We start from the raw sequence: 18006 nt of genomic DNA, 5'->3' as shown, positions 1-18006 counted from the left end.
AAAAAGTCTCTTAAGTTGGTCATTGTTTTTTTTTTTTGTTCCTCGAATGCCTTCAGGGCACTTTTGGCCAGCTGGAGAGGTGTGAGGTTCGAACTCCAGCAACCTGAGGCGACAGCTTTGTGGAAGCAGCCACTTAAAGGCCTGAGCTAGGGCCAGGCCCCCTTGGTCATTGTTAAGATAAGACATGTTCAGGAAATTAGACCAGTTGTCTGCTTTGTGAAAATTATATATTTAAAGAGATGGGGGGGGGCTGGTGAGATGGCTCAGTGGTCTAAAGCATCTACTTAGAACAAGCTTAGCAAGCACAGGGACCACGGATCAATCCCCCAGCACCACATGCCAGCCAGCCCTACCCCCTGGTGGGCTGAGCTGGACACACACACACACACACACACACACACACATAAATAATAAATAAATTTTTAAAAATTTTTAAAAAAGAGAGATAGGAGGGGCTGGGGAGATAGCTCAGTAAAATAAGCACTTGCCTGGCAAGCGCAAGGGCCTGAGTTTGTTAATCCCCAGTTTTACCAAAAAATTTTAAAAAATGAAAAATAAAGGGATAGGAGTGAAAGAAAGCTAAAAAGAAATAGTGACTCTTTTAGGCATTGAAGGAATTACAGGTATGAAAAAGGTTTTTTGTTAGATCTAGGCTCGTCCTGCCAAAAGAGGTGGCTTTGGAGGTGCAGGTGTGATTTATGAGTACTTCAGGTAGACCGGGCTGTGGCAGCAGGCCAGGAGTGTGTCACGAAGGGTTTCTAAGGTGCTTGGGGGGTTGGGGGGCTGTCTGAGCTGGTTGTCTGGGACCCTATCACTAATGTGAGAAGCCGGCTCCTAATTTAACCAGCGTTCTTACTTAATAATCTGACACACACTGAAATTGAAAACGGTCTAAGCCATTGATTGGATCCTTGGGTGGTGTATAATTCTCATGTGCTGAGTGAGTATTGATGGCTTTCGGTGCCACCAAATTAACTAAATGGAGTAAGAACATCAGTGATTTGCTGAGCCCTGACTCGAGTCTGTGCGCTGAAGCTGGGCTCCATCTGTCCTGGGGTCGGACAGGGTCTGCAGTTTGCTGAGTGCTTTTTGCTACTTTAGATTCATTTGTGATTATCATTAATTTCCTTTTTTTTTTCCTTCCTCTTTTGGGTTATCCGGGTGATCACAATTTAGCTCAGCACAAAAAGAGCCCCTTTTTGAGAAGCAAAAGCAAGGACAAAGACAAGTCTCCAACGGCCCACCCGACTCTGTCTAAACGCCTGCGGTTCTGGTCTTCCTCCGACATCCCATCCTCTCCTAACGAGCCTGTCTCTTTCTCAGACATGGGAAATTTCTAATCCCTTCCTTTACCATGTGTCTACATCGTGTATTCTCCTCCATTTCTGAAATTCAGACTAAGTCAGTACGTAAAGGCCGCATGGCCTATAGTGGACCCTCCTGACCCCAGTTCCAAATTAGCCAGCGTGGATTCTGAGTTCAAAATAGAAGATGCGTTGTCACGCTCTCTGGACCATTTCTTCAGCGCAGCACAGTTTAGGGGACCCTCAGGACATACGAGCCTGTGTCCTTGGGCCAGGATGCCCGTGTTCAGTAAGTTGTGTGGCTGTGTGTCCCGCCCCCTGCCCCCGCAGGCTTCTGTCTTGCCCGTCTGTCGAGCAGAAGTGGTCTGTGTCGCTGTGCTTCCTAAAACATAGGCTGCATCACGTGAGGTTTTGAAGCAGCTAACGTTAAAATAGCTGCACTTTTGCCCCCATGTTGAAAGAACCTTGAGTCGTTGACGCTGTTAGTAAAGCCTCGTTCAAGGTGCTCTGTGTTTGGAAGGATTGCCTGCTCTATTGAAGTGTATAGAGCAATTGGAGTGGTTTTCGTCCAGCGAGAGCAAGCCCAGAATGAGGTTCTATGGCTGTGCTGTGCTCCTGTGACATCCCGGACGCTGAGATTAAAACAGCAGTGGACAGAAGGAACACTGGCACACAGATACACCCAGAGCTGAGGACAGTGCTGGCCAGAGGCCACTGCCTGCCAGAGTCTTTCCTGTCTGTCTCCGGCCACTCCCGTCCTGCCCTGGCTGTGCCCTGTCCTTAGGCCACCTGTGTGGCCACTTACATGTTTCCCCCGAAGTTTCCAGTGAAGTTTGTCTGAAAAAAGAAAGGTTATTGTCATACCTTGCTGTAAAAGGAAAACAAATGTTACCATAAAAGCAAGTAACCATAAAAACAAACCCATAAAAAATAAATAAACCCATAACTCTGAAAGTGTTGCAGTTGGCTAATCTCCTGCTGGCTCCATCTCATGACTCTTGCTTGGGAGCACTGGGTGCCTGGGGCCTGGTCCCCTGGGCCCTGCTCTCACACGCTGCTGGAACTGCGCTGCCCGCCTGCCTGCCCGCCCGCCCGCCTGCCTGCCTGCCACTCATGCTGCCTGTTGCCTGTTTCCACTCCCCTCCATATCCATTTCCATGCCACCCCCACCCTCACCCCCCGGGTGACCTGTCCAGCTTCATTCCACCAGACTTGAATCTTGCTTCTCATCAAGGTTGTCTTTCAAAAATCCAAATTTTCCAGCCAGGCTTGGTGGCACGTGCTGGTAATCCCAGCACTTGGGAGGCTGAGCAGAAGGACTTCTGAGAGATTGGGAGCACCTAAGCTACGAAGCAAGACCCTGTCTCAATAAAACAAAACAAATCCAAATCTCCCTTCGTTTCAGATCCCAGGATCTGAGCGCAGTGAGCCCAGGTTCTCAGAGGCCAAGAGGGCAGACGGCCCAGTCTTCAGGAGCTGAAACCTCCCTGAAACTCCTGGCCCTTGGGGCCTGTGCAGTGGGGTGACAAAATGCTTTGTCACCTGCTAGGGGGCTCCGTACATTCTTATCTTGTATTTGAAGTACCAATCCTCTCTTCCACTTGCTTTTCTTTAATAATGTTTTATATAATTTTATCTGATTGTGAAAAGAGTATATTTTCTTGGTAGACAAGTCATCACTGCCCAAAACCTAGAATACAAGGTAAAAATGGTATCTGATGGTCCATCTCACGGTGCAGAGATCCGGGCTTCTCTTTTTGGAAGGTTAAGACAATTGAGAGGTTGGCAGTAGACTTTTTTCTGGAACCCTAAGGGGCTTCCTTTAGCATGTGGGGTTCAGGTTGGGCTCGGTCCTAAGCAGAGCAGTCATGACTTGGGGGCCCGGGGGGAGCCGGGCCCTGTTGGACTCTGCCAGAGCCGGGTTTATCCTGAGCTCTCCTGAACTGGCAGTCTGACCCACCCTGGAGCCACAGTGGCCTTGAGGGGTTGAGCAAGCTGAGGCCCCTGTTTACCTTGGGCTGGGAGGGACGGCACCCAGCTTCTGTGGTCCATGTGCGTGCTACGCCTGCTTCAGGCCTCAGTGTGCCCACCCCACCTGCGTACAGCTTTGGCAGCCTCATTTTTCAGTGTCCTCTTCCGCCCCAGGCCCTGGGGATCTAAAACCAAAGCGAGGGTCCCCACACGGAAGCAGCCTGGACCACGCCGAGGCCTCCACAGACCCAGCCGTGAAGCCCTGGCCCGCAGAGCTGGGCTCCCAGACATGTTCAGCCTCAGCCATCACAGCGCCCTCCTCCAGCTCCACCCCCCTCCCCCGACACCTGAGTCGCACCAAAGGTGAGTGTGGGTCCCTCTGGAGGGGTGACTCAAGCCTGGATCCTTCCTAAAGACCCCAGTTCAGAGGCAAGTGGGAGCCACGAGGTCTGTGTGGAGGAGCCATACTGTGGTGGTCTTGGGGGTCGCAGGTACAGCTGCAGACCCCAGCTCTGCTCACCAGCCAGGGACTGGGGACAAGTCAACCACCAGGAGTCCAAATGTCATGGAGAAAGCTCAGAACCTCCCCTGCCCTCCCTGCAGCAAATGGACATTGGTGGCCCCAGGTAGCCCCTGACGAAATCTGAAGTGGGATTGAGCACCGAGGTGCAGGCTGAAGCCAGGGGACCGCCCTTGTCCCCTCACTCTGGGAATCTGGAGGAGGTTGACCCAGAGCAGGTGTCTGGCCTTGAAGTCCATTGACAAAGCTGCAGCCCAGCGTCCCACATTGTGAACATGATGAGGGGGCAGATTTATACGGCTCCTGGCTCCCAGGACATCCAGGGCTGTGCACATTCAGGTGTTCAGGCACGAGAGTGAAGTGCTGGGTAATCTCAGGAGCTGAATAGTAGAGTGACTCAGTCAGTGTTAGCCGGCAAAGCCTGTGCAACTCCAGGACGAGAGCAGAAGCGGAGCCGAAGGCACCCGGAGTAACACAGAGTTCACAGAGCAGAGATGCCCAGCAGGAGTCAGAGCTAAGAGAAGCTGCTGTGCCCGGGAACAAGAACGGGAGGCTAGCGAACGAGAGGGGGCGGGTGTGCGCCTGGAAATTTAAGAGTAAAGACAGGTAACGCTTGAGACGGGAAAAGACGGTGTAGAATTTAAGAGGAAAGAAACTGCTAAAGGAGTTAGAGGGGACTAGCTCTGCCTTGCCCCCTTCTCATCTGTGACTGACCGACCTCTGGAGGAAGAAGGTTGTTTTTCCTGGTGAAGGCACTCTGAGCTCTAGAAGCCTTGGATACGCACAGGTTTATCCATCAGGCAAAACCAAAAGGCGACACAGACCAGGCCCCTGCACTTGGGAGCCTCACACTCCCGAGAGTCATTGCCAGAGTGGAGACCCTCCGGTCCTTGGCTGGGTATTGTGGGTGGGGTGCAGGGCTGCCTGGAGAGCTGACCTCTGGTGTCCCCACAGGTGTGGCCTCACTTCCTCACACCTGGTCTCTAGTCCAGAGCACACCATCTCGGGTCCTCGTGTCGAGGAAACAACATGGAGTGAGGATGTGGTGTTTCTCCTCTTCTAAGCTAGGAAATGAAGGGAGGATGGAAAAAGCCGGTTCCAAGGCACTGCCTAGGGTGCCCTCCATCTCCCTTAGAACTGGACATTACCACCATGTGGGCTCTCTGAGGGCCACCGCTGGCTGTGCAGCACAGGCAGGGTTGCTGGTGAATGGTACAGGTGTCAGCATGGCTCACCCCCTGTTCTTCCTGCAGGCTGCAGTTCAGATGACAAGCTTTGCGAGCCGTCCCTGGAGCTCGAAGGCGCCCAGCACAGACAGCACGGTGAGTGGCCCTGCTGAGTGGCCCTGCGGGGGTCTCTTAGGCTGAGCTTCCGGGGCAGGTTTTGGTCCACAGTACTTTTCGCAGGATCTCCCAGCTCCCCTTCTGTCCAGTCCAGAGGCCTGAGCGCCTACCCCTGCTTGTACCCCTCCAGTGCCTCCAACAGCCTGGTTTTGGAAGCTCTGATGCCCCTACATTAAGGTGCCCCTCCCTCAGGGAACAGCACTTTCGGGAAGGCCTCTCATTGAGCTCTTGGGTTTTATCTGCCCAAGGCAGCTCTGGGCTATAAGAAGTCTTAGAGAACATTAGAATTCAATCATGTCTTTTGAATTAAGGTACTGTAAAGTTTGGAGGAGAGGAAACAGTGACGACCCCAGCCTCCTCAGAACTTGTAGGTTTCTTTGGGTTAGGCTCTCCCTCTTCCTCTGCCCTTCCTGTCCTTTGTTCTCTTCCCACTCCTCTCCCTCCCCCTCCCTCACCCCTCCTCTTTCCTCTCCTCTTCCCCCTTCCTCTCTCTGCCTCTTCCTTCTTTATGGTAGGGATTAAACCTGTTTCTTCACCCCGTGCTTGGCAGGCACTCTACAGAGCTATACTCCAGCCCTCAGTTTTTGAAAAGCAACCCTAGAAGGCTAGGAAAATAATCCTTAAAATTTTTTTCTTATATTGGGTTCAGCGTACGTCAGAGGCGCTGGCAGTGGGTGTGGGAGCTAGGGTGATCCCCTCCCCTGCCCACTGTGTCCGAAGTGTGAAGATGCTTATGTGGGTGCACTCAAGTGAGACAGGATTTCTTTGAGTAAACACAGGCTCTACAGCGAGACCAGTGCCCCAGGAGCCCTTGGTCCCTACCCCGAGAGGAGGCTACATGGCAAGAGGAAGCCGCCCTGTTCACTTTGAACATCTCACCCTGTGGCCAGAGGCTTCCCGAGGTGTCTGCATCCACAGCCTCTCTGGTCACAAGAGGGGAGGGACAGGATCTGCACACAGTGATGTTTGGGGACCTTGACTGGTATCACAATTTCCCTGTGACATATATGGCCCAGGAGACGTACACTAGGCCTCAAGGCTGTTTTGCTATTCCTGAGCCCCAAGTCTGTTATGGCTCCTTCCCAAGTGCCATTTGTTTAGTCTGCTGTTTGCTGCGGAGCCCCTGAGCACTTGGGAACTGGGTGCCCTCAGACCTGGGAAACCTGGGCAGCTCCCTCCCTGGGAGCCCTGAGGGTTTCTGCTGCTGGACATGTGCTTGGGCTGGGGCTTGCAGGATGATGAAAACATTGTCCCAGGCTCCCAGGGGCTCAGGGCCAGCAGGATAGCTGTTTTCTCACGAGACACCGTGGCTGGGGCAGGCTGCTGGAGGAGGAAGCATGAGCGGTCTGTGGGCCTTGGCAGGGCTGGCCTGCCCTCTCCAGGGGGTGGCGCCCGCCTTCCCAGGGTCTGCAGCAGGGCAGCGCCAAGCATGCCTGCTCGGGCAGCACCCGTGGCAGCCAGGAGGGCTACGTACCCTCCACGCTTGCCTTGTAAGTCTCGAGTTTCCCCTTTAGAACAGATCTAACTTTGAGGCAAGTGCCACAGGAGCTGACAGCGGCAAACAACCAGGAGGAACATTTATTCCTTTTCGTCCTGTAGTCCCAGCACCCCTTCTGTGGTCACCTGCAGGGGTGCCACCCCTTGCACAGGCACATGATTAGATGTGTGTACACGTGTCCAAAAACTGCCCAGAGCAGCACCTTGTCCCGCTCGTAGAAGGGGCTGGTCACTTATGTCCTGGAAAGCTCTGCCGTAATTTGGTTGCCTGCCCACCCCACCCCACCCCGCCCCGTGACCCTTGGTCTACCTAGAGCAGTCCTCTGTCTGCTTTCTATGCTCAGCCTGGGGAGATTTCCTTCGATGCTGAAGTCGTTTTCTACCGCAGTCCTGTACCTAGCAGAGACTGATAGCCAAAGCTGCTGGTCATCCACAGCCTGCTCTGTGCCAGGCCTGGCATCCTGGTGGTGCCACCAAACCACCCTGGGAGCATTCAGGGGATCCATAGCTCTTCCTGAGGGTGCTACTCTCGCTCACTCAGGCAGTAAGTCGCTCTGGCTCCATGCTTTTCTCACAAGAGATGGTTTCAAACCCCTGGGGTCTGCCTGGTCCGCAGCCTCTTACTTTAAACATTACCGTTTCCTCTCAGTGTCCCGGCCAAGCAGCTTGGAGAGCAGCAGAAACCCGTCCAGCAACAGCTCACCTCTCAGCCTCAAAGGTATGGCTGCCCCCAGGAGCCCTCGAAATGCTTATCCGGATGCTTGGCTCTGGGCTCCTGTGATTCTTACAAGCTTAAAAACTGGTGACGAGGACTCTAGAGGCATCACAAAGCATGGGTAGGACACACAGTGTGACTTCAAGTGCAGACTGGGGACTTTGAAGGGATTTGATTTCAGATCACTTCTGCCTCCTGCTCTGAGGATGTGGGCAAGTCACAGCTGCGTGGGTTACGTCATCCAGGCCTTTCCACTGTGGTCAGAAAAAGTCGAGATGACTTTGATTCTTTCAAATGTTGTAAAGTTTAGGTGTTGATTTAGGCTATGATCTGTCTTTATAAGTGAGTGAGCCCTGTGTGTTTGGAAGAATGTATATGCTGTCATGTGCCCTCTTTCCCTGGGATTGTAATCTATCTGTCTCTCTGTCTGTCTGTCTCTCTGTTCTTGGTCCTGGGGACTCAACTCAGGACCTCACATTTGCCAGGCAGGTGCTGCACCACTGAACTATATCCCTGGGCCCCATAAACTTTGAAAAAAGATTTTCTTCTTAGCCTCCACATGGCCTGGAAGAGCATCTAGCACAGAGGTGGCAAACCTATGGCACCCATGCCACAGCGGGCTGTTTGTATCATTGCTCTAAAAGGTTTACCATCAACTGACCTAGCATATAGTAGGTGCTCATTAAACTCATAATGAATGGTTGAGGGCTAGTGAGTATAGTAGCTGCTAATTGAAACTTCAGTGCTTACTCCAGCAGCACAGGTACTAAAATCAGAATGATACAGAGGAGATGTGTGTGGCCTTGGTGTGAGGGACGCACGTGGACTAATGCGGCCATCTGTGGTTTTTTCAGAGTGAACTCCAATATACGTACCTCAGATCAAACACTTTTCACTTCCAGGTCCGATATTTGGTGACCCAAGAGAAAACTTAGTAGTCTTGGGAGATAGAATTTCTTTCTTTCTTTTTTTTTTTTTTTGTTTGTTTGTTTGTTTGTTTGGCGGAACCGGGGATTGAACTCAGGCCCTTGTGCTTGCCAGGGAAGCACTTACTCCACCGAGCCATCTCCCCAGCCCCATAGAATTTCTTTCTAAAACTTTGTTACATTTTAAGTTTCATTTCAGGGACTAGGGAGATGGCTCAGCAGAATAAGCGCTTGCCTGGCAAGGACAAGGACCTGAGTTCAATCCCCGGTTCCACCAAAAAAAAGTTTCATTTCATGTTAATTTGCTTTTAAAGGCCAAAAGAAGTACTGAAAGGATCCCAAAAGTCCCTGAACATTCAGAATCTCAGCTGGCAGTGTCAGCCCTGGGGTGGGGGGCGCCTGGGTTTTCTGGAGCCTGGGTGCCCAAGGGACCTGGGACTGACATGCATGCCCATCTCTACCCAGGTTCCTCCAACCAGCTCCACGGCTGCTCCGAGAGCTTCAGCAGTGAAGACCTGATCCCAAGCAGGGACCCGGGCACCCTGGGACACAGCGCTCTCAGCCGCCATGAGTACCCCCCGCCCCGGAATGGGCCTGTCCCCCAGGCGGCTGCCCAAAAGAGGGGCCCGGCCACAGCACTTCCTGGGCTGCGGCCCTGCTCAGCCTCCCCCAGCAGCGAGATGGTCACCTTGGAAGAATTCCTGGAGGAGAGTAACCGCAGCTCCCCAACCCACGTGAGTGGCTGGGCCTCCTGTCTCCTGACTCCAGACTGCAGTCAGTCAGAAAGGGATGGGACGGGCCAGCCAGATAGCTCAGCTGATTAAAGCACCTGCTTAGGCAGCCACCGGGACTGGGGTTCGATCCCCGGCACCACAAACACTGCCCCCACCCCCGGGTTGCACTGAGACAGCCACTGAGACTGGGTGTGGTGGTGTGCACCTGTAATCCCAGCACTTGGGAGGTGAAGAGGATCACCGTGAGTCCAGTCTGTGTAGAAAGACCCTGCAGACCCTGTACTAAATACATTTTTAAAAAAGGGGCGGGTAGGTGGCGTGGGGAGGCCTGGTGCAGGATTGTGGCGAGACAGCAAGATACACAGGCCCGCAGATCACCCCCGGACCACAGGGGCTGCATGGGGAGCTGACAGAACCAGTGCCCACACCAAGGGAAGGACCTTGGCTGGCAGGCCACCTGCAGGTCAGGGTCTCACACTAGGTGTCCTGGCAGAGCTTGGACTGCCTCATTCCCCGCAGCTTTCCCAGCAGGGATTGGCAAACTGGAAGGCCCTGTGCAGGGCCAGGGAGCAAATGTTTAGACTTCCTGGGCGCTGGAATTCTGTTGGCGCTCTGCGGCGCCACTCAAGGAGAAGTGTGTGCTGTCCCCACGTGAGTGAACAGACTGGTGGCTGTCCGGCAGAGTTACGTTATGGGCGCTGGCATTTGAATTTCGTATTACAAAGTCCCCATTCATTCGTTCTTTTTTGTTTGTTTAAGTGATACTGGGAATCCATCACAGGGTCCTGTGCAGGCTGGACAGAGGCGCTGTCAGTAAACTACACTACTGGTCTAATTTAATTTTGTTTTGTTTTGTATTGTTTATGTTACAACAGGATCTCACTATTTTGTGCTAGTCCTGAATTCACTCTGTAGCCCAGGGTGGCCTCAAACCCACAGCGACCCTCTTGCTTCAACCTCCCAAGTGCTGGGTTTACAGGCATGCACCACGCCCAGTTTGACACTACTTTTTGTTGAGCAATTTGGGAATGAAAAACCTCTTAGTTGGGGGCCGGGGAGATGACTCAGTGGAATATGTACTTCCCTGGCAAGCGTAAGGGTTCAATCCCTGGTTCCGCCAAAAAAAAAAAAAAAAAAAAAACCACAGCCTCTTAGTTCACAGGCTATAGGAAAGCACGCGGCAAGCTGGGCCCCGCGTTAACCCCTACTCTGTGCCCTGCCCCCACATGTCCACCCAGTGATGGAAACCCACTCGCCACTTTGTGCAGCACAGTGTCACGTTGTGTGCCACCTCTGCCTTATGTGCTGAACTCTGTAGCAGATGGTTCCAAGGCAGGGTGGCACGTGGCAGAGAACAGCAGTGGAAGGTGGCGGAAGACAGCAAAACAGCGAGAGCAAGAAGTAGAGGCGAGCAGGCCTCTTTCTCCCTTACACTGCACACCGGCCATCTGCCCACGCCACCTCCTGGACCTACTTTTCCACCTGCCACAAGCTCAGGATGTTTACAGAGTGAGCACCCTGGCCCCCTGCTGAGTCATCCCCCCCATCTTAGGGAGGGTCTACAGAGTGTTCAGAGTCTCGCTACTAGATGGGGCTCGTAGTGATCCACCTGTTTATAGCCTCCCAAGAGCTGGGATTACAGGTATGCGCCACCACGCCCAGTCTCTGCTGAGTCAGGTCTCAAACTTCAGCCATTATGTGGTCCTTGTCCTCCTTCAATCCCTAGGACATTGGTCCCCACTGGTTTCCTGCACCACGTGCCCCGACACAGCCTCATGTTCTTCACATTCAGGCTCCTGAGGCAGACAGTACCTCTCAACTGGAGAAATGACAGAGCCCCCCACGTGTCCCTTACCCCCAAGTGTTAATGGTGCTGGAACTGCCTTGGTGGCCCAAAAGCATGGTCTGCAGGTGTCAGGGACTTGAGCACATTCTGACCCAGTGCTTGGCTGTAGGAACCCAGACACTGGTGTCATAGGAGAAGTGAATAGATGAGGTGATGGCCAGCAAGGGGACTGGGAGGAGAAAGAGGGGGGTGGGTAAAGGACAGTGAATTCTGGGACGTTCTGGGGTCCCATAGCAGCAGAAGGGGGTGAGACTTTACAAGTATGACACTTTTCATGAAGAGCTAGAAGATGGGAAGGCTCCAAAGGAAGGAACACTTGGTGTAAAAGGAGCTAGGAGTGCTAGTTACCTGGCTGGAGCACTGTGTGTCATAGACACGCATGAAACCATCACGTTGAGCCCCATAATGTGCAATTCTTACGAGTGAATTAAAAAATAAGTGTGTAGAGAGATGCCGATGAGTGTAGAGAACAGCCCTGGTTTTAACCCCCTGACCTGTTCCTCTGGGTTCCTGGCCCTCTTGACCTGTAGAACCTAAGTCTGAGCCTCACAGGTAGGGGTTGTTTTGTTTTGTTTTGTTTTGTTTTGTTTTTTGTATTTTTAGGGAAGGGTCTACAGGGTGTTCAGGGTCTCACTACTAGATGGGACGGACTCGTAGTGATCCGCCTGTTTACAGCCTCCCAAGTGCTGGGATTACAGGCGTGCCGCCACGCCTAGTCTCAATCTCAATCTCAGCGCCCCCCGGGATCAAACACAGGTAGTTTTATACATCCTTCACAGCACCCTCCCAGGCTGCTGTGAGAATTAAGAGCGTGCTTTAGCGTGTCACCATGGGTGGTTCACCATGCCCCTGGGTGTTGGGCTTCAGCACTCACTGGATGCCCCAGGGGTCTATGGTAATGCAGGAGAACACAGTGCTGTCAGGTCCCTTAACTATGCTCAGGGGCAAGCTCTTAGCAGGTTCAGACGGCTGTACAGGGGCACCCCAGCAGGTCCCAGCAGGCGAGGATCTGACTCCCATCAGCGGGCAGCCTCTGACCTCACGTCCTGCCTGCATGGTCTCCCTCGCTCCCTGCCCGTCAGCCTCAGGAGGCTGTTCTGCCTGGCCTTGCCTCTGCTACGCTGGAGGGGCTGAGCAGAGTCAGAGACCTTGGCTTCTAGGCTGGGGCGAAGGACGCCTGCTCCTTGGGCCAGGGAGGCAGAGCTGAGACAGCCCGCTGCCCTGGTGCCTCTCCTTCCCATTCAGCCTCCTCACTGTCCCTGCTGCTGTGCCCTCTGCCCCTGGGGCTCCCAGCCACACCCCTCCCCTCTGCCTGCCTCTTCCCTTTCTCAGAGCATGAGAAAGGTTGGTGTGGCAGTGAGCATTCTGGCTTGCCAGACACAGGGCTGTCCTTGTCCTTGTGATGTTCCTGGACCAGCTGGAGTCCCGGTCACAGCAGTAGCTTTGTAGCTGCTGCTCTGCCTGGTGGAAAAAAGGGAAACAGATTGAGCCAGTGTAGTCAACCCCTTTTCTTTCTGGGTCTGTTTCCTTATTTGTAAAGTTAGCAGGCTGCCGGAGTGGCTCCTGGAACACTTTCCCCTTGCCTCTGGGCCCTTGTGCTGTAGACCTGGCAGGGGCAGGAAGTCCTGGCTGTGGGGCCCCTGTGCACCTGGTGGGAGGAGGCTCCCAGGACCTGCAGGCCCTCACTTCCCCCTCTATTCTTGCTCTCTCTGCTGTAGGACACTCCCTGCTGTCGGGATGACCTGCTAAGTGACTACTTCCGAAAGGCCAATGATCCCCCTGCCATCGGAGGCCCACCCGGACCTCCTGCCAGGAAAGAGGGCACAAAGATGCCCACGAGCTTTGTGGCTCCCACCATCAAGACAGCCATCAGCACCTCCGAGGGGAGACAGTTGAAACCCGGGCATTATGTGAAGCCGAACTTCAGACTGGCTGAGGCAGAGGTCCCTGCAGGAGCCTCCCCAAGACAGGTCCAGCCCCCCCAGAGCCTGTCTTTGGGCAGACCCAGGCAAGCCACCGTGTCCCCTGCTTCCCACGCCCCTGCCAGCCGGAGCGCATCCCTGAGCCGTGCCTACAGCCTGGCTTCTGCTGACCTTCTCCGGGCCAGTGGGCCAGAGGCCTGCAGACAAGAATCCCCTCAGAAGCTGGGGGTTCCTGAGGCCTCCGGGGGCAGAGAAACAGGCAGCCCTAGCCTGCAGAGCCCTGTGCCTCCCGGCTCCCACGGCCTGGCACGGGAGCGGACCTCCCAGGCAGGCAAGGCTGATGGCCCCTGCCAAGGCCCAGGGCCCCGCAGCCGGCCACCAGACACCAGGCGCTTCTCACTGGCCCCTCCAAAGGAAGAGAGGCTGGCACCTCTGCAGCAGTCTGCCACAGTCCCAGCCATTGCCACTACTGCAGGTGGCAGTGGCAGCAGCTCCCAGCACTTCTCACCTGCTGCATCCTCCAGGACCAAGCCCAAAATGCCTCCACACTGCGGGGAGGTAGCCACCATTGCCCCTGTCCGGGCAGGGCTCAGCCTGTCAGAGGGAGACAAGAACCAGGGGCTGGGCCACACTGAGGGGCTCCTGGCCAAGAGCCCTGGTAGGTCCCCTGACCTGGCTCCCCATGCCAGCCGGGGCCCTGAGGATTTCAGCCGCGGAGGCAGCTTGGAGAGCACCTCCGCATCCCCAGAGCCGGGCGGGGACCAGCAGACCGTGTGGTATGAGTACGGCTGTGTGTGACTGTCCCGTGCGCCAGCAGCAGCTCCTGAACCCTAAACTACTGACAAGGCTTCCGATCCTGAGGTCTTTCCTCCTGTTTGCGTCTGTGGTGCCGGGAAAGGGTTTAGAATGGAAAAGGGGTTCCTACACAACTGGCCCAGTTGTCTTGTAGAAGAAAGCACTGTGCCAAGTCCTAAGAGGAACACTCTCCTAGGTGTGTGTCACGTCTTCTGTGTCTACAGCTTCCAGTAGCTGGAGTCTTTTGACAAATCTAATTAGCATGGGGACCACTTAGAAAGCAATGATAAAACCCACTTACCCCAAAGCAGACACTATTCAGTGGGCCCTGGTAGAACGCTCGTTGGCAACCTGTTAACCTCCATTTGCGCACTCACACACCAGGCTCACGCTCACAAGGTGGGTTCACCTGGTGGCTCTGGAAAGTCCCACTCCCAAAAGCCATTAGATCCCAGGGGAAGCCCAGACTTGCCAAACTACCGAAATGTGGAGGGCTGTGAACAGAGCTCATCTTGAGCAGACTTCAAAACCCAGGTGCATTACCATCCTGTCCCTGGGATTGACACTCCCCAAGGCAGCCTTCAAGGCCCATTGTGAGTGGCCTGGGGCACTTGCCTCCCTCCCTCTAGCCCCAGGCCTCTGCACGGTGGCCTCAGAGACCAGCCTCCATGGCCTTCTATGTGTCACCTTTCTACAAACACTGGATCTGCAGGGCCTGCGGCATGAGGGACGCTCCAGCCCTGGCCCTGCAAGTGTGGCGCCCGGAGGGGAGGAGGCCTGTCTGTAAGCAAGGTGCACGCTTGGTTTGTGACATGACCTTGGTTTGTGACATGACCGCAGCTTCCAGCTTCCCCTGTCGCAGATGGGATGTTGATTTATTTCTGAATAACTCCAGAGTAGAAACCAAATTTTTTTTAATATATTACTTATGTATACACTGGTAAAATATATATATGGGGGGCTCTATTTATGTTCTATGGAGAGTCATTCTTTTCTATTGGGAATCTTACCTGCTGCTCTGTGTATTTGGTCAGATTCCTGACATTTACTTTCCTATCATAAAGGTGCTTTTCCTGGGATGGACTAAACCAATTGACTTTATTAAAAGATTGTTTTTCCCTTTGGATTTAATGGGATGAGGAAGAAACAAGACTTGAATGTTAACAAGATCCACTGTAGAAGTATTGCGGGTTGTGTGTTAAATAGCCATTTGTTCTGGAACACAAGGGCAGGGTCGTAATAAAACAGAACGGAACAGAAATGAGCCCTCACTTTCCTTACAGCACATAATCAGCAGCATTGCGCAGGCTGCGGCGAGCTCAGGCTCCCTGCTTGGGCGCCCTGGTCTTCTTGGCCTTAGAGGCCGTAGCTGGCTTTGCCAGTAGGTGCGTGGCCTGCCCCACAGCTGACCAAGACAGATGTGAAAAGCAAAGTTTCTTATACAAATCCCCACCACCTCCATTCTGTCCCCCTCATGTTGCATTTAAGTCAGCATAAGCCAAATCCACCCCTCTCCCATGCTGGGACTTGAACCTAGGGCCTTGCACATGAAGGCTAATCGGGCAAGGGCTGTTCTACTGCGCTACACTCCCAGCCCAACTGGATCCCTTTTGCACATGGAGTTTGCCTCCTATTGGAGACAGCTCAGCTTGATTTTCTGAAGATTGCTCAGGACCTTGGGGCCTTCCAGCAAGAGAACACCTGAAGTCACCAGAGGCCCACATTCCCTAGCCAAGGCAAGTTACCATAGTGCTGATGCACTCACCCTAAGTGACCTTGGAAGCACCCCCCCCCTCCCTGGTAGCAGCCCCACCCAGCCTCCACTGGCTCATCTCCAGACACACCCAGGCCTCTCACCAGCCCTCACCTCCTGGACAAGCTTGTGCACATTGACACCTCTAATTACTGACTTCCAGAAGGCTTCAGACCGCCATCTCCAGCCCCAGCCTCTTTGGAACTGCACCTGTGTGTGTCCAGCTCAAATGTCCCAAAGTCACCTGCAGCTCAGGATGTCTGACACTTGGCTCACACCCTCCCAGAGCTGGGCCTCCATCTCCCATCTCGCCACCCCTATGCTGATACTCCTCTGATACCTCCCTCCACCTTTGCAGCATCCATCCATGACTCCACCAGCTACTTTCAACCCTGAGACCACAGCCAGTCCTAGGTGATGACAGCGCCCTGGGTCACTGGCCAGAGGCACCACATCATAGCCCCATGAGTCTCAGACCTTACCTCTGAATTCAGATGATGAGTGGGTATCTGTGAAGTGCCTAATGCTGATGGATATTCATGCCTATGTCTCCAGTAAAATCTGGCTGCTGAAAGACTTGAGGTCAGGGGCCAGGGAGATGACCCAGTAAATAAGTGCTTGCCTGGCAAGCAGAAGGGCCTAAGTTCAGAGGGCTGGGGAGATGGCTCAGTGGAATAAACACTTCCCTGGCATGTGCCAGGACCTAAATTCAATCTCTGGTTCTGCAAAAAAAAAAAAAAAAAAAAAAAAAAAAAACAGCCTAAATTCAATCCCTGGTTCTGCAAAAAAAAAAAAGACAAGATCATCAGTACAGCAAAGGGGGCCTCTTTGGAGAGGACATCAGGAAATTGGGAAGGGCGGGGCATGCACTTCAGCATCCTGCCTCTTGCTGGGGGGTGGGTATACGTACAAATTCTATTGCTAGAAGGGATGTGGAACAGTGTACACTGTACAATAATACATTTCATTATAAAATCAATACAACCAATTGATCCTCACAAGCCTGTTGATTTCTACCACACTTTTATGTCTGGAGCTAATCTCCATGCAGCCTATTCATGACAAGTGGCCACATTCCCAGTGTGAATGTTGGTTAATGTTTTCTGTGTGACCAAGACAGATAAAAGGGGAACAAGTCAAAGGCCTGTGTCAGACTTCATTGATGATATGCCTGACCTTGCTGAATCAAGTAGTTCCTTTTTTTTTTTTTTTGATGGGACTGGGGATTGAACTCAGGACCCTGCACTTGCCAGGGAAGCGCTTATTCTACTGAGCTATCTCCCCAGCCCCCCAAGTAGTTTCTTAATGCTGGAAACGTTTGTTCCCGCAGTTTTGTGCTATTCACACTGTGATGCCCTTATATGGCATGTTTATTTAAAATAGTGATATGATTCATATTGCATAATATATGTTGCACCCACTTTTAAATTTATATTAACATTTTCTCTATTGCTGTCTTAAGTCAAGAGACTTAAAAACACAAATCAAGCCCTGAATGTAACATTTGCTCATTTCCGTGGTGTAAATAAACACTGTGCATGGCTGGCTTCAAGCTGCAGAGTGAAGTCCTTGGCTGGGGTGGGCAGGGACCGTCCAGACATGATGGTGTAAATATCCCTGAGGCTTAGGACTAGTAAAATGGAAGCACTGAATATTTCAGTATGACCTTCGCTTTTAGTAAGTTATTTGCTTATACGTTTACATAAATTCCTTTTTAATAATGGTCCTGTAAATAACTGGTTGCAAAAATTCCTGTAGGGGCCGGGGAGATGGCTCAGTGAAACAAGCCATTTGCTTCCCTGGCAAATGCAAGGGCCTGAGTTCAATCCCTGGTTAGGAAAAAAAAAAAATTCCTGGAAACTCACTAGTCTGCTCCCACAAGACAGAGCCCCCACACACACACACACACTGGGGGGACAGGAAACAGAAGGTGGAGAAAAGGAAGATGAGGGAGGCAGGGCAGTGTGACATTTTCCCAAGCAGCTGCTCTCATCCAGCTGGGATGGGGAGATGGGCAGACTCGGTGGTACCTTAGTTTTCCTTCCCTCCTGTCTCCTAGAGTGGCCAGGAGAGGGGTGGGTCAAAGGGACCAGATTCTAAGTGTCTGATAATGCAGGCTGGGGTGTCCCGAGTAGAACACCCCACATCCACTGCGCTGCCCGGCTACGCCTGGCACGCGGTGACTTCGCCACCTGGGCTGTCTGGCAGCTGTCTCCAGCTTCTCACCCCCTTAGCCTTCTCCAGGGAGCAGAGCCAAAAGTGTAGTAGGACACCGGGCTCCATGTCAGTGGGCAACCTGAGGTCAGCCAGAGCCCAAGGGCGGGGTGTCCCTGCAGCGACGCCTGGTGAGGGAGGGAGGCCTGGTGAGGAAGGGAGTCGTGGCGGAGCTCAGAATTGTCCTCTTTCCAAGTTCGTAGCTCTTCACACTTCAGTCTGAGCTGGCAGAGACAAAAGGAGCCACCTGCAGTCCACTTCCCTGCCCCCACAAAGAGACCACACAGGTGGGGGAAGGAATTCCTAGGCTTGGGACCCTCGGGGCTCCTGCAAGCTCCTGGTGCCAGAAAAGAGGTCAGCTCCGCACTTCCCAAGGCCGCGCCCTCGGGAGCCCTAGCGGGGCGGGAGTGGGGGTGGGGTTTTCTTTCGAATCCTCACACCGGGAACGATCGCGCCTCAGCCTCCT

General features: G+C 53.3%; 1 protein-coding gene across 1 annotated transcript in view; it reads left to right on the top strand.

Moving 5' to 3' along the window:
- The window catches only part of Ccdc88c (coiled-coil domain containing 88C), a 138886-nt gene extending 124807 nt beyond the window's left edge, over window positions 1–14079 (top strand). The window contains exons 28-32 of the mRNA XM_012515582.2: window positions 3450–3638; window positions 5049–5117; window positions 7285–7353; window positions 8742–9010; window positions 12575–14079. Of these exons, the coding sequence (XP_012371036.2) occupies window positions 3450–3638; window positions 5049–5117; window positions 7285–7353; window positions 8742–9010; window positions 12575–13576 (1598 nt within the window). The 3' untranslated portion in view covers window positions 13577–14079. The remainder of the gene's footprint in view (window positions 1–3449; window positions 3639–5048; window positions 5118–7284; window positions 7354–8741; window positions 9011–12574) is intronic.
- Window positions 14080–18006: the final 3927 nt, after the last annotated feature.

Source organism: Octodon degus, unplaced genomic scaffold, assembly GCF_000260255.1.
Source record: "Octodon degus isolate 3935 unplaced genomic scaffold, OctDeg1.0 scaffold00070, whole genome shotgun sequence".
NCBI classification, from domain to species: domain Eukaryota; kingdom Metazoa; phylum Chordata; class Mammalia; order Rodentia; family Octodontidae; genus Octodon; species Octodon degus.
This window is presented reverse-complemented; position numbering and strand designations above follow the sequence as displayed.